Here is a 14,937-nt window from a genome sequence, read left to right as displayed (position 1 = left end):
CAGGAAACAGGTTTATGATATACTCTATACTGATTAGATCTCATTTGGGGTATGCAATTAGAGCTTGATATCACAAAACATGAAGTACAAGTAAAGGGAGCACATTTAATTGCTCCTTGTGTGGCAATTACTCAGCAATAACATGCTTACTGATTCCCAGTTTGGTATCTGCCAGGAGCACTCAGCTCCGCACCTCATTACAGCCTCTGACCAAATAGGGACAAACAAACTGAATTCCAGAGGTGGGGAAGAGATGCTGCCCTTGGAGTCAAGTCAGATTTAGATGAGTGTGTCATCCAGGAACTCTGGGAAGGTTGATGTCAATGAGTATCATGGCGGAAAGTCTCCACCGCTGGAGTAATTCTCAGTACAAAGGAAGATGTTTGTGATTGTTGTTCAGAAAGTGACCAAGGTGCACACTTGACTATTTGCTGTGAATTACACAGTATTCAGTTGCATTTGTGACTTCTTAGATAATGAAACAGTCTATGACTGCATGCCACAAGAATTGAAAAACATTCAGCCTTGGACTGGTAAGTGGCAAGTAATGCTCATGCCACCCAAGTGGCAAGCAATAACCATCTTCCATTGACATTAACTCCCTCATTATCAACATCCTGGGTATAACCATTGATTAAAAACTAAAGTGGACCAGCCGCATAAGTGATGTGTCAACAAAACAAGTCAGATGCTGGAAATTCTTCAGTGAGTAACTTCCCTCCTGTCTTTTAAGTAATTTTCCATCATCTGCAATGCACAAGTCGGGGTAAGCTTAGCTCCAATAACACTCAAGAAGCTCAACATCATCCAGGGAAACAGTCTGCTTGACTGGCACCGCATCCACACATTCAACATGCACTCACTCTACCACCACCACACAGTAGCAGCAGTGTGTGCTTTCTATAAACGCATTGCAGGGCACTGCTTTAAAATTTGGGGTCGCCCTTTTAGGACTGAGGTTGAGGAAAAATAACCCTCTTAGAGGGTTGTGCAACTTTGAAACTCTGCCTTAGAAGGCAGTGGAGGCAAAGTCATTGAATATTTTTTGAGACAGAAATAGATCTATTCTTGTTGGGCAAGGGAATCAAATGTAATTGGAGGTAGATTCTTATTGAATGGTGGAGAAGGCATGAGAGGCGGAATGGCCTACTTCTACTCCTATTTTGTACGTTTGTATTATCATGGGAACGTCACTATAAGAAATGGTTGTCTGCTCAAGTGGCTGCAGTGATGTCAGAGTGTGGGTGGAGCTGAGCTCTGGTTCTGCTGTTTAGTTTCGCTTTGAAGAAAAGCTTGGGTGTGTCTGTGTTTTTTAGTTTCGTTTTAGTGTTGGAGCTGCAGCCAGGCAAAGAAGGTATAATTTTGATCACTCTGCCATCTAAAGACTATCTCTGGATCATTTGGTGAATTCAGAGTGATAACTGCTTTCAGTAGAGAATTTAAACCTGATGTGCTTCTGTAAAAAGGTTTTTTGTCCTATGGATGTTAAAAGGAAAGTTTAAGGATTACTTAGAGTGTTGTATTCTTTGGGGATTGTATTTGAATTGATGGTTGCTAAGATGTTCACTGTATGTTTTAAAAAGGTTGACTGAGTTCATATAATAAACATTGTTTTGCTTTAAAAATACTTTTAGATTTTCTGCTGCACCACACCTGTAGAGTGGGCCGTGTGCCCCCCATACCAAAATCTAGTAAACTTTGTGGGTCAGGTGATATCCATGATATACTTTGGAGTTCTCTAAACCCTGGCCCATAACAGTATGTTCAGATGTAAACTCACCAAAGGTGATCTGACAGCATTGCCTGAGTCCATGATATCTGCCACCTCGAAGGACAAGGGCGGCAGTTGTATGGGAACACCATCACCATCAGGTTTCCCTCACTATCCTGACTTGGAAATATATCGCTGTTCCTCCACGAACGCGAGGTCAAAATCCTAGAAGCCCCTCACGAACAGCACTGTGAATTTATCTGCACCACATGGGCAGCAGCGGTTCGAGAAGGTCGCTCACCACGATCGCCTGAAGCACAGTTAGAGATAGGCAATAAATGCTGGGCTAGCCACCGACGCCCATAACCCATGACGAATGGTACAAGAAGAAATTGTGGTCAATCAAGTCACCGGAGATTTGAATGGAATGGGCATAAACAATAGCCGTTTTGGATTGAAGATTTAAACCTAAGGCAGGTACAGAGAAATCATTTTGTTCAGATTAGACGTGGTGCATTTAATGGATGTCCTTTCCTCAACAGCAGTGGCTCAGTGGAATGCAGCACAAGGATATATGGTTCAGATCAATACTTTAAAGTATTTCAGTAAATGGGTGCTCAGCCCGTTATTAAGTTGCTATCAAGAGCACTTTTACACACAAAGAAGGGTGGAAGTATGGAATACCCAAAAGGCTGGGAACACAGGACTGACTGAAATTTTTGAGATGGAGATAGATATCTGCTGCATTAAAAATATTAAGTGGTATGGAGCAACTACTGGCAAATGTGCAGACTAGCCGAGATCTAAATGCTAGATGGGTTTATGCATGAGTTTGATTCACTGCATTGAGCCAGGGAGATGATGATGTTCTCACTGACTGCTGCACATTTTGTAACAGGCTCTGTGCCTTAATCTTAGAACATGTTAGTAATGTTAGCAACTCCACTAATTTACGTTATGCTTTTACAGCTGAGGTCTGTAACATAAATGTGCAGCTTTTATAAAGCAAGTTCACATGGCACAATAAATAGCTAATGTGATACTTAGTCCACAGAGAGCATTCCATCATTTAACTGGTCAAGAGAGATGGGGGGTGAGGGGAGGGGGTCAAGAATCATTTTTTCATTAGTTTGCATCTATTTCTCCTTTCCTTTTCACCAAACTGCAGAGAATAAATTATGTAACAGTTCCACTAGCTGCAGGAGGATCATTTCAAAGCAGCTAAGTAGCTGACACTAAGTGGAAATGTTAGGGTAAATATATTAAACTACGGAAGAAAGCTCTCTTGGCAAAGTTATTGCTGATTTCAGCTTTTCCGTCTTATCAGGAAGACTTTGAAGTGACACCATCACCCTCAAAATTCATTTTGCTCTCCAATTTCTTTTCTTCAATTTTTCTGGTGTTAGTTCGCTGCACCACTAATGAAATGTTATAACTTCAAATGTTGAGAATTTACAAGTTGGCCTCATGGTTCTTGGTGACTGTAATTATTAGGCAGCCAAGAGCCCAATATTTTGGGTATTTTTCTGAGAATTATTGGTTAATTCACTTGTGTTGTGGCTCCGGGGCATGTGGGCTGGAATTGACCGTGCACTAGCCCAGTGTGTCGTAACAAATTCTGACTTGGAAATATATCGCCATTCGTTCACTGTTGTTGGGTCAAAATGCTGGAACACCCTCCCGAGCTGCACAGTGGGTGTACCTACATCACATGGACTACAGTGGTTCAAGAAGGTCGCTCAGAACCACATCCGCAAGGACAATTAGGGATGGACAACAAATGCTGGCTAGCCAGCGAAGCCCACATCCCATAAAAAATGAACATTAATAAAAATTCCAACCCTTTCCACTGGCAAGATCTTCCGTCCCAAAGAAGGTAACCCACCCTTCCCCATGGCCAGTTCCCCAGACTTGGTTGGTGAACAACACAAAAGGCTATTGACTTCAGCAGGCCAATTACTTCCGCATCCAACATGCTTCATCAAGCCTACCTATCCCATTGTTCTATAGTTTCTTCCTTCACCTCCAAAGGTAAAACAAGAACACCAATATAGTCTTCAAGCTTACAACTTGTAAATATAAAATGATTCATTTTGAGAGACAATATAAAATAGAGGGCACAATTCTAAAGTGGATGTAGAGGGGCCTGGGAGTATATGTGTGTAAGTTACTGAAGGCGGTAAGGTGTGGTAAGACGTGTTGAAACAGTGGTTAATACAGTGATGCATTATTAATAGCAGCACGCAGTAGAAAATGAAGGAGGTTATGTTCAACCTACATAGAACATTGTTTTGGCCTCAACAGGTATAATGCATTTAGTTCTGGATGCTACACATTCGGAAAGACGTGGAGGCACTTGAGACAGAATGCAGAAAATATGAACGACCAAGGATCCAGGGATAAGCAATTTCAGTAGAATAGATAGATTGGAGAAGTTGGGATTGTTTTCCTTGGAGAAGAGAAGATTGAGAGGAAATTTGATCGAGATATACAAAACCAGGAAGGGTCTGGACAGAGTAGATTGTTCCCATTGGTGGAAGGACGAAGAACAAGTGTCATGTTATTAAACTGAAAGAAAACTTTGAAAATATTTACTGTATAAGGCACAAGGTAACAACCTCTTATAAAGGATGTTGTATACGCGTTATGGGTTCATTTCTTAAGACTAGGCTGATGAGAACAGTTACACATTAGTCTAAATCTTGAAGGTATCAGAGCTGTGTGTGTGTGCTCTGCTTAAAGCAAAAGTAAAACTAAAATAGGATAATGTGACACACTTCCCTTCTAATGAGGTCATGCTGACATCCTTTAAAGGCACATTAGAACACCCTCATTCTTCCAAAGTAGTGTAACTATTTACAATACATGTTCATGTTAAGTGATTACAAAAGTGCATAAACCTGATGAATCTGTGAATCTCTAAAGCATAGAGGTAATCTACTGATACCCCCAGATCTTGTGATGGTCACCTTGTCTGGAGGTTTCTGTAATTGCTCACAGTGATCTGTGGGATTATCAATCTTGGATGTTGTTCCTTATTGCATTTGAGATCTAGTTCTAGATACAATAGGACTGTATGGGTGTTCAGGAGCTGGAATGCCCTGTACCTTCTATGAGATCCAAGATGCAAATATGTTGCCGCAAGTGTAAGCTTGGTAATTATGTACCTGCGTTTTTATTGTTCATGTTGGTCATTTTCTCTTGAAGTTTTAAAAAGCTGCTCTCTAGTTTCTCAGAGAGCAGAATTGCTAAAAGTAAATGAATTGGTATACACTGGTCTGCCAAACATGAACTCAACCAGTGATGGAATACTTGCACTTAAAGGCGTCTCACTCAGGTGTAACATTGCAATGTGTAGATCTTATTTTGTCCTTCTACATTCGAAAATTAGAGATTTCATCATGTGAATCATTTGTTTAGCTAGACCATTATTAGATCTAAGGGAATGAAGAGAAGAAGTAGTGTGATTGATATTCCACTTCTCACACAGATCCTGAAAAAGCTTACCAATAAATTGTGGACCGTTATCCATGCTGACCTCTCCAGGCATGCCAAATAAATTGAAACCAGCAAGTGTGCGTGTCAATTGTGCTTGATGTATTATGCATTCATCAAAAAATTAGGTACTTGTAAAATTATAAGACAATGGCAATTAAGTCAGTTCCATGGGCATGAAAGAGGTCAGTTGTGATTTTGGACTAAGGATGGACAAAAACTCCTTGGGAAGGTGTCTTGGGAAGAGGGTGAGATGTTGGGGATGATGGAGGAGTGGACCAGGGTATCCCGGAGGGAACAGTCCCTGTGGCATGCTGACTCGGCACCTCATCTTCCAATTAGGCAAGCCCAGCTCAAACTGGAGGAACAGCACCTCAACTTCCGATTAGGCACGTTACAGCCTTCCAGACTTAACATGGAGTTCAACAACTTCAGACTGTGAACTCTCCCCTCCACCTTCATCCCATTTTTATTTCCATCCATTTATTTTAATTTCTTCCATTGATCTGTGTTTCCCTCACCATTGTTCCCCCTTCCCCCATCCCACTTTGGCTATCTGTTCCTATTTGCCCTTTGACATACTGATCACCTTTGTTCTGCCATTCACACATTCTAATCTCTGTATGTGCCACTATCAGCACCCTTCTTAGCCATAATCGTCCATTTACATTCCTTTTGTCTTCTATCCTCGACATCGTTGTCAATCTCCACCTATCACTAGCCCCCTATCCAGCCCCTGCTCCACGCCCATACACTACAGTATAAATCTGACCCCATTTCCAGTTCTCTCTTGCATTGACAGAGTTGCCCAGACTCGAAACATTAGCTCCCTTTTCTCTCCACAGATACTGTCAGACCTACTGAGATGGTCCAGTATTTCCTGTTTTTGTTTCTGTCATTCTAATCCTCCTTAAAACACCCTCTTCCTAATTTGTCTTTCTTTCAGTTGAAATCCATTTTTATCCTTATGTCGCTGTGTTAAGAACCCCACTGCTGTTTCACACAATAGTGTCTGAAAACTCCGAAGGATAACTTGAAACATGGTTCTTGGTGGTGTATTCATGTTTGGAATAATGTGAGGAATGGTGTACAACGCAATGAGGAACGAGAGCAGTCATGGTTTAAACAATTAATAAAGAATATTTATTAAAGTAACAGAAAAAAACACATGATAATAGACTAATATACACCATGACACTTTCCTATGTGAGTAAATGCACGTTTTATTATCTGGTTCCCAAAATATACCCACGTTCCTTGAACTCACTTGAGACAACCCTTTTCCAAACCAACATTCATTTTCGGAACTCTACAGTACAAATCTATTTAGTAATCACCATTCAATACTGCTTACGTGACCAAGTCTGCGACCTCTCTTCCTGGGTTAGCGAAGGTGCAAAACTGTGGCTGCGATTCAGCCAAAGAATTCCGAAGTGTAATTTTAGGCAGGTTTGGGGGAATCGGTGTTTCTTGCCAGCTATTTGGGTAGGATCTACAGTGATGTTCACCCATACTGAGTAATTGTTTGGGGCCTTGGGAAGTTTCTCCCCAATTTATCTCACACTTAAGACTCAATCCCATGGCCAATAAAAGCTGGGCGACCCCGCTCCCGGGGTCTATCCAGCTCGCAATACCTCATGAGATCCAACGTGATCTCTTGAGACGTTGCGATGTAAATCCCGCACGTTGTAGGCTGGATCACTTTTTGGAAAACCTGCATATTAGAGCGAGACAGCTAGTCTCACTCTAATGTGCAGATTCCCGAGGTACCTGAGGCTTTGGGATTCCTCAACTTTGCCGAGGAGACCTCGGGCAAGCTGCGTTCAGCACTGGCCTCCACAAACTGGGGCCAGATGGAACAGCACTTGTGGGGGTCTCCCAGGGGATTGGAAGCCCTGAACTGCATGCCCTTTGGGCAGAGTAGTGCTCTGGCATTGCTGGTGCCATGTTCACACCCTGGCAGTGCCAGTTTGGCACCTTGGCAGCACCACCTGAGTTCCAACCTGATACTGCCAAGGTGTCCAGGTGGCACTGCCAACTGATGGATAGTGCAGGGTTGGCAAGCTGGTATTTTTTTGTGCACGCCCGATAGGTGTTAGGGAAGGTGTGGGAGGAAGTGCGGGGACCCTCCCATAGTGCTTTCACATTGGGGGGTTCAGGGGCTTCTCACTACACTGAGGAATTCCAGCGAGCGGAGTACAAAACGCGGCTATGTGCAGAATGCCCAGTTGGCACTGCCAGGTGCCCAAGTGCCATTGGGAGTGCCTAGTTACTACCCTGCCTTGTCCCCAACCACCCAGGGAGTTCCAATGGCCTCAGAGAGTCCCTGAGTTGCCATCACTTCTGGCGCACACTTATGGAAACCAGTGCTAATCTGCACCCGATAAAGGCCTTGCAGGTGCGGCCGGTGAATCCGGGGCACCGAGTGAATGCGGCGTTAGGATATTTAAATGAGTCATTATTATTATCTGGATCACGCCAGCGAGGCTCTGATCTAGGTCATGTCAGATGCCATGAGTTGAGTGTCACGCAATCTGCCCGGTTCGAAGCCGGATTTGGGCTTCTCCCCCCTTTCACCCATTGTGCCCAGCTCTGCGCTGGGCGCACACGTTCACTGAATCGTGACCACGTGGCTCTAAATGTTAGATGGAACAAGCCTCTGTGGCTCGGATCGTAGGTGGAACTGGCTTGTCTGACTGGTGGTTGGAGAAATTATTTCCTTCCCAAATGAGGGTGCTAGCAGTTATACTGTCTGGTCGCTTTGACAATCCCCTCTGTGGATTCTGCTGTTCACCTCTCTCAAATCCCCTCCTTGTAAAAGTTTCCATTTGTATAGCCTCACTGATCTCTGGTAAACACATGTTTCTTATATGGCCCTTCGCACCTCAATGTCTCTAGACTCCTGCTAATCTTGTTCATGGGCAAATCATATTTCATTAATCCTCTTGGTGCCTGCCAGTATTGTTAACTTATTTAATTTTCTTTTCATCGCAAATTCACTGTTAATCCCGTTAATTTCCCACATTCCTGACATCTGTGAAGTGCTTTCGGACATTTATGTCTGTTGAAGGTGATGCATAAAGAGGACCGACCTGTCACTGAGTCTGTACCTTCTGACCCTCATTGCTTCAGGCCAGAACCAGAACGTTACACATAAGTGTATGGCTTTGTGGAACCACAGAAATATAATTACTTTTCCTGCCTCATGCTCCCCAGACATGGAATGAAGTCTTGGCTATTTAGGAACATTCAGCATATCTACTTATTACAATCCCAGACCAGGCTCCATCAGTTGCAAAGATACCGGACATATACCCCAATATTTAATTTTAATTTTGTAAGAATGTGAGGAAGGAATACTTCACTCCAGGAGTGATTGCACGAAGAAAGAGGAATATTACCAGCAAAATTTTATGGGTGGGATTCTCTAACCACGGGCCGTGCCGGAGAATTGCCGGGGGTGGGGGGGCAGGATTCACACGATGATGACCCGACGCCGGTCCGCCAACTCTCCGGTCACCGGAGAATCGGCGCCATTGGCACCAACGCACTTGGTGCAGCGCCAGTCGAGGGCCGCTCTACGCGCCCCCCCCACCCGCCGATTCTGGATGGGCAGAGTGGCCACCGAGATAGGCCAAGTCCTGCCGGCGCTGTTCACATGTGGTCCTACCCGGCGGGACCTTGGCGTCCATCCTGCGGGGGGCGGCCTGGTGAGGAGGAGGGGGGTCCGACCCCGGCGGGGCCTCCATAGTGGCCAGGCCCACGATCGGGGCCGACCGACCGGCGGACCAGCTTCTCCTGGTGGAGGCCTCTTTTACTCCGTGCCGGGCCCCTGTAGCTCTACGCATGTTGCGTCGGGGGCCGGCGCGGAGAAGGAAACTAGCGCACATGCGCGATTTTGCGCCGGTCGTAACGCACATGCGCGAATTTGCGCTGGCCGCAGCGTGCATGCACAGACCCATGGCGCCCGTTTGACACCAGTCGCAAATCGAGGATGGCGCCGGGCACCCAATGGAGCGCCATGCTCTGCCGCCTCGATGGCAGTGTGGACACGTTCTAAGCCCTACGCTGGCAAGTGCATGCAAAACATACAGTAGCATTTGTTAGCATCCCTACAGTGCAGAAAGAGGCCATTAGGCCCATCGGAGGGAATGACCGGGGGTAGGGGTGGGATTGGGAGGGAGAGTCGGAGCAGGCCCTTCCGAGGGCAGGGACTGCAATGCAGGCCAGGGCCACTGTGTAGCCCGTTGGACCTGCAGGGGCAGAGGAATACTCCTCATGCTAACATGTCTCCCCTTTACTCTCTACTGATTATGGATTTCGGAGTCCAGCCAGAAATGGTAGGCACCTGCCTGGCTGCGGCGGCCCTTTCGGACACACTGAGGCTGCATGAATAGGAGCTGCTCGGGGAGGACGTTGCAGAATAGGAGCCTACCCCAGAGGAGCATGGGCCAGGTTTGAGGCTGGAGAGCTGGCCGTCCCGCAGGTCGAGGAGAAAGTGGTAAGGAGGCGCCTCATTAGGCCTCGATTATATTGGCAACCGCTGCCGTTCGAAGACCTGCCGGATCGAGCGTTTCACCGATGACTGTGGCTGAGCAGGGAGAAAATGCGACATCTCTGCCAGATGCTTGCACACCTGGAACCACGGGGATATAGAGGAGGACACCTGCTCCCGGTGGGCATGAATGTGATGGTCGCCCTGAACCTTTACGCCACAGGGTCCTTCCAGGCCCCAATTGGGGGCCTGTCTGGGATATCTCAGACGTCTGTCACAGGTGCACCGCACCATCGTGGATGCCCCATATGCCCGGGAGACTCACTACCTCAACTTCAATGTGGACCGAGCCCACCAGGTTGCCCAGGCAACGGGATTCGCCTTCATCGCAGGCATGTCCAAGTCCAGGGGGTCATAGATGGCACATATGTGCATCACCGCATGAGGGGGTTCCCTTCATGTACCGGAAGGGCATCCACTCAATAAAGGTGCAGTTGGTCTGTGACCACCGACTGCACATCTTGCACGTCTGCACCCTATATCCAGGCAGTGTGCATGACACATTTGGCGTGGCACATTTGTCGGTGCCCGACACCTTTGAGGCACTCACTTGGGTGAAGGTTTGGTTCCTGGGCGACACGGTTATGCGCTGAGGTCATGGCTAATGACATCTGTCCTGAGACCCTCGACCAACACGGAGAACTGCTACAACGACACCCATGCAGCGACCAGGGGCATCATTGAGCAGTACATCGGTGTCTTGAAGGCCTTGTTCAGGTGTCTGACCCACTCAAATACAGCCCGCAGCAGAGGCGCAACATGCTGAAGGGGGAGGATGAATGTCAGGCCTCATCCGATGAGGAAGGCTAGGGTGGACAAGGCGTGGGGCCCAAGCATGGACAGGAGGCCGCAGGACATGTGCGCCAAGGCCGCCGTCAATGGGACAATTGCCTCCAGGTTCTTCGCCAACTAGGTGGCCTGGCCACCGACAGACCAGTCGTCCCGCTCCACCCTCACATATGTCTCATGGCCACCCCTGTACCCCTTACCTGCACTCCATCTCCCTAACTCCTGTACATGCCGCTAACAGCCCACTGTGAACTTAGGGCCACGGGTCATAAAGGTGTCCCCCCAGGCACCCGCCTAGATGCTCTTTGGCCCCAACCGACCCATCAACTATATTGGCGCGCTCCAGCACAACCAGTGCCATCTTGTTGGCTGGGATGAGTCTGTGTGGGGATTGTAATACGTATATGCAGCTGCAGCTTGTCAGCCTGCCGAATGTCAATGACAGACATGGCGAATCCTGCACCATTTTCCATTGGAACCTATTATGTTCCACGCGGCACAGTTGCTGAATAGATCCAGGTTTGGTGCCAGTTTTACAGGTGTGAAAGTCCACAAATTCTGTGTCAACATCAACATTTAGGGCGGGATTCTCCGATTGCCGACGCCGAAATCGCATTTGGCGATTGGCCGGAGAATCCCTTTTGACGCTGAAATTGAGGGCGGCGCCATTTTCGGTTGCTCCGCCCCCTCCAAAACGGCATCATCGCTGGCTACGCTGCATGCCATTTGGACGGCTTCAGGCTCTCTCCCGATGCTCCGCCTCCAATGGGCCGAGTTCCTGATGGCGTGAATTACTTGTGGTCTGAGGTTTTGTCAACCCCACACGGAGGCTGCGGACTGTGTCCAGCACCGCCACATTTCGGGGGAGGGGGGAAAGAGTCATTCCGCTGGCCCTGGGGCTTCAGCGGGGGTTGGGTGACTGGTGGGGGTGGTCTGGGGGTGGCGAAGGAGGTTACGGGGGGCACTATCTGGCAGGGCAGGTCTGCGCGTGGCAGGCGGCATGTTGTACGACCCAACCACTGCAGGTCACCGCCGTGCACATGCACGCCACAAACCCGCAATTCTCCATCCGTATCTGCAGCAAAGCCAAGGGTTTTACATGGCGCAGCTGTTAGCCCCATAATACTAGACACCTGCTCCGGACATAGCCTCAAAATTGGAGAATCCAACCCTTCGTCTCAGAAATGGAGAATCCCACCCAATGTCTCTTATTATCTACTCCCAGGGAACCTTCTTAATAGAAACAAAATTCCAGTAACACACCTTCAGCAAACAATATCCATGGCTGGAATGAATTATGATCTTACTTTTATGATGCTTCAACTGCACCTCTGACTCCAAAAAGCCTAGCTGCCTTTCAAACCAAGATGTTTAAAAACATGACTGCAGCAGTCATACATACATTAACTCAGGCTTTTAACCCTTACTGCACCAAATACCTCTCATACAATATATCTGAAATTCCCACATTCATCACATACTTTTAACTCTACAAGTTGATAATCAACACAACCAAAAACTTGGTGAACTCAACATTGAAATGAAACGATTGCTGTGGTTTTTGTTTATTAATAATCTTTACTGTCACAAGTAGGCTTACATTGCAATGAAGTTACTGATAAAAGCCCCTAGCCGCCATATACTGACACCTGTTCGGGTACACAGAAGGAGAATGTCCAAATTACCTAACAGCACGTCTTTCGGGACTTGTGGGAGGAAACCGAGCACCGGAAACCCACGCAGACACGGGGAGAACGTGCAGACTCCGCACAGACAGTGACCTAAACCGGAAAGCCAACCTGGAACCCTGGTGCTGTGAAGCCATAGTGCTAACCACTATGTTATTGTGTCTTGCTTAAGACTATAAGATATAGGAGCAGAATTAGGCCATTTGACCCATCGAGTCTGTTCCGCCATTCAATCATGGCTGATATGTTTCTCATCCCCATTCTCCTGCCTTCTCCCCAAAACCCCTGATTCCCTTATTAATCAAGAACCTATCTTTCTCTGTCTAAAAGACACTCAGTGACTTGGCTTCCGCAGCTTTCTGTGGCAATAAGTTCCTATTTAAATGCCTTGGCTCTGTAACATATTGTACGTAAAGCAATGTGATTGATTGATTGATTGATTAATGCTTTTATAGATTGCTCAGTTCCGGTCATGTCGGGTAGAGGGAAAGGCGGCACCAGTCTGGGCAAAGGCGGAGCCAAGTGGCATCACAAAGTGCTCCGTGATAACTTCCAGGGTACCACTAAGCTGGCCATTCACCGCCTGCCTCACCACAGGGGTGCCAAATGCATCTCTGGGCTGATCTACGAGGAAATCCAACGGGTCTTCATAGTTTTCCTGGAATTTTCATCAGGGACTCAGCGACTATGCTGAACATGCCAAGCACAAAACGGCGATGGACATGGATGTGCTGTACACATTGAAGTGCCAGGGACAGACCCTGCATGGTTTGGTGGTTCAAGATAGCTGTGAACCTGAGGAATGACTAGCATTGGTAACAGAATTTAATAGCGCCTCTAACATGGCAGCTTCTGGTCAAATATCAGTTATAGATTGAGTTCCTATTTCACCAAATCCACAATAGATGTTACTTAACATTTAGTTTCTGTGCCAAACCATCTTTCAGTATGCCTGGCAGAAATAGTTAGACAAACAGCCGATACATTTTGTTGGGTAGAGACAGCCAGTGTTATCTTCTTTTGTTTCCCATGCTAATTATACAATATAGATCAGTACACCTCAAAAAACATTTCCTCCACTACAGCACAAGAGATTACTGTACTTCCACATTTGCAGAGAGTTTTGATAGGAAGAATTGGCTAAAGGTGAAACTTCAAACACCAAAGGGTGCTTCAGCAGCAGTTGCTGTGTAATCACTTTGCTTTCATGTAAGATGCACAGTTATTTTCAATATTTTGCCTCTTTGATGTTAAGTGAAATCTTGCAGCATGGTAATCCTGTAGGAGGTTTTCTTTTCTGATTGCATTTCCAATTATATTTATAATGCTGTAGTTTCTGCGGCAATCATGTGGGTCTCGTCTTTATATCCATTGAGAATCTGGCTTATTGGCCATACATAGATTTGAACAGAAAATCAGAAAACATCAGCAAAAGGGACAGCAAAAAAAATCTAAAGGCGTGATTTAACCACCTGCTGCAGATCTGGGTGTGCCGGTTAAATAGCGGGAAAGGCCAAAATCAAGATTTGCACTGGGCGCGAATCAGTTTGCTATCTAGCCGGACCGCTCCCGATGGCAAGTACCGGATCAAGCCAGAATATGATGGGCGTGGTTAACCCTCTTTTGCAATAATTTCTATTTCATTAGCGCGATTGAGGTTGAATGTAGCGGTCTCCCAGGAATTAACCGGCTCCCCAGCGAGATCTCACACGAGGGTTGTTTAGTGCTCCTTTTTAAAAATGTGAAGCTAGCGCAATGGCTGCTGAGGGAAACTGAGGAGGTGAGTCGCCATTTCCATTTTCCAGTTAATAATAACCTGCTCGCTGATGCTCAGTTTGGTGCTCCGCCAGGGTCACTCAGGTCCTGACCTCATTACAGCCTTGGTTCAAACATGGACAAAAGAGCTGAGGGTCCAGAGGTAGGGTGAGAGTGACTGTCACATGGGGAGAGACTAAATCAATTAGGATTGTGTTAATTGAAGTTTAAAAGAGTGAGATGGGATCTCATAGAAATTTATAAAATTCAAACTGGATGAGACAGGATAGATACTGAAAAAATGTTCCCGATGGTGGGGGAACCCAGAACTAGGGGTCATAGTTTGAGGATATGGAGTAAACCTTTTAGGACTGAGTAAACAGACATTTCTTCACCCAGAGAGTGGTGAGCCTGTGGAATTCACTACCACAGAATGTAGTTGAGGCCAAAGCGTTGTGAAATTACAAGAAGGAATTAGATATAGCACTTGGGGCTAAAGGAATCAAGTGATATGGGGAAAAGGCGGAATCAGGGTATTGAACGTGATGATCAACCATGATCATAATGAATGGCAGAGCAGGCTAGAAGGGCTGAATGGCCTCCTCCTGTTTCTATTTTCTATGTATGTTGCTCTGTAATAAGCTTAACTCCATGAAAATGAAACAGGAGAATTAAGAGCTGGAAGAAGGGAAGCTTGACAATGTGAAATTAACTGAAGAAGTAAAAACATTGAAACTGACAGAGAATCAGTAATTCAGATGAAGAAAGAAACTGAGATTCCATGCCAGTAGAAGACTGCTGAAATGATCAAGCTGATGGAAAAGCAGCAAGTCTGCATGGAACAACTCCACACAAGACCATATTTGAACCTGTGCACAGTTAAACATTTTTATTGGTAGGCTTTATGTTTAAACACACAAGCCTCAAGATCTCATTGGGCCATC

General features: G+C 46.3%; 1 protein-coding gene across 1 annotated transcript; it reads left to right on the top strand.

Annotated features, from left to right (window-relative positions):
• The first annotated feature begins 12,710 nt into the window (after positions 1-12,710).
• On the top strand, positions 12,711-13,044 carry LOC140389060 (histone H4-like). The gene is given in 2 exon segments (XM_072473222.1): positions 12,711-12,911; positions 12,913-13,044. Coding segments are annotated over 2 exon segments (333 nt in total).
• Positions 13,045-14,937: the final 1,893 nt, after the last annotated feature.

The sequence above is a fragment of the Scyliorhinus torazame genome, chromosome 14 (assembly GCF_047496885.1).
Source record: "Scyliorhinus torazame isolate Kashiwa2021f chromosome 14, sScyTor2.1, whole genome shotgun sequence".
Lineage (NCBI taxonomy): Eukaryota > Metazoa > Chordata > Chondrichthyes > Carcharhiniformes > Scyliorhinidae > Scyliorhinus > Scyliorhinus torazame.
This window is presented reverse-complemented; position numbering and strand designations above follow the sequence as displayed.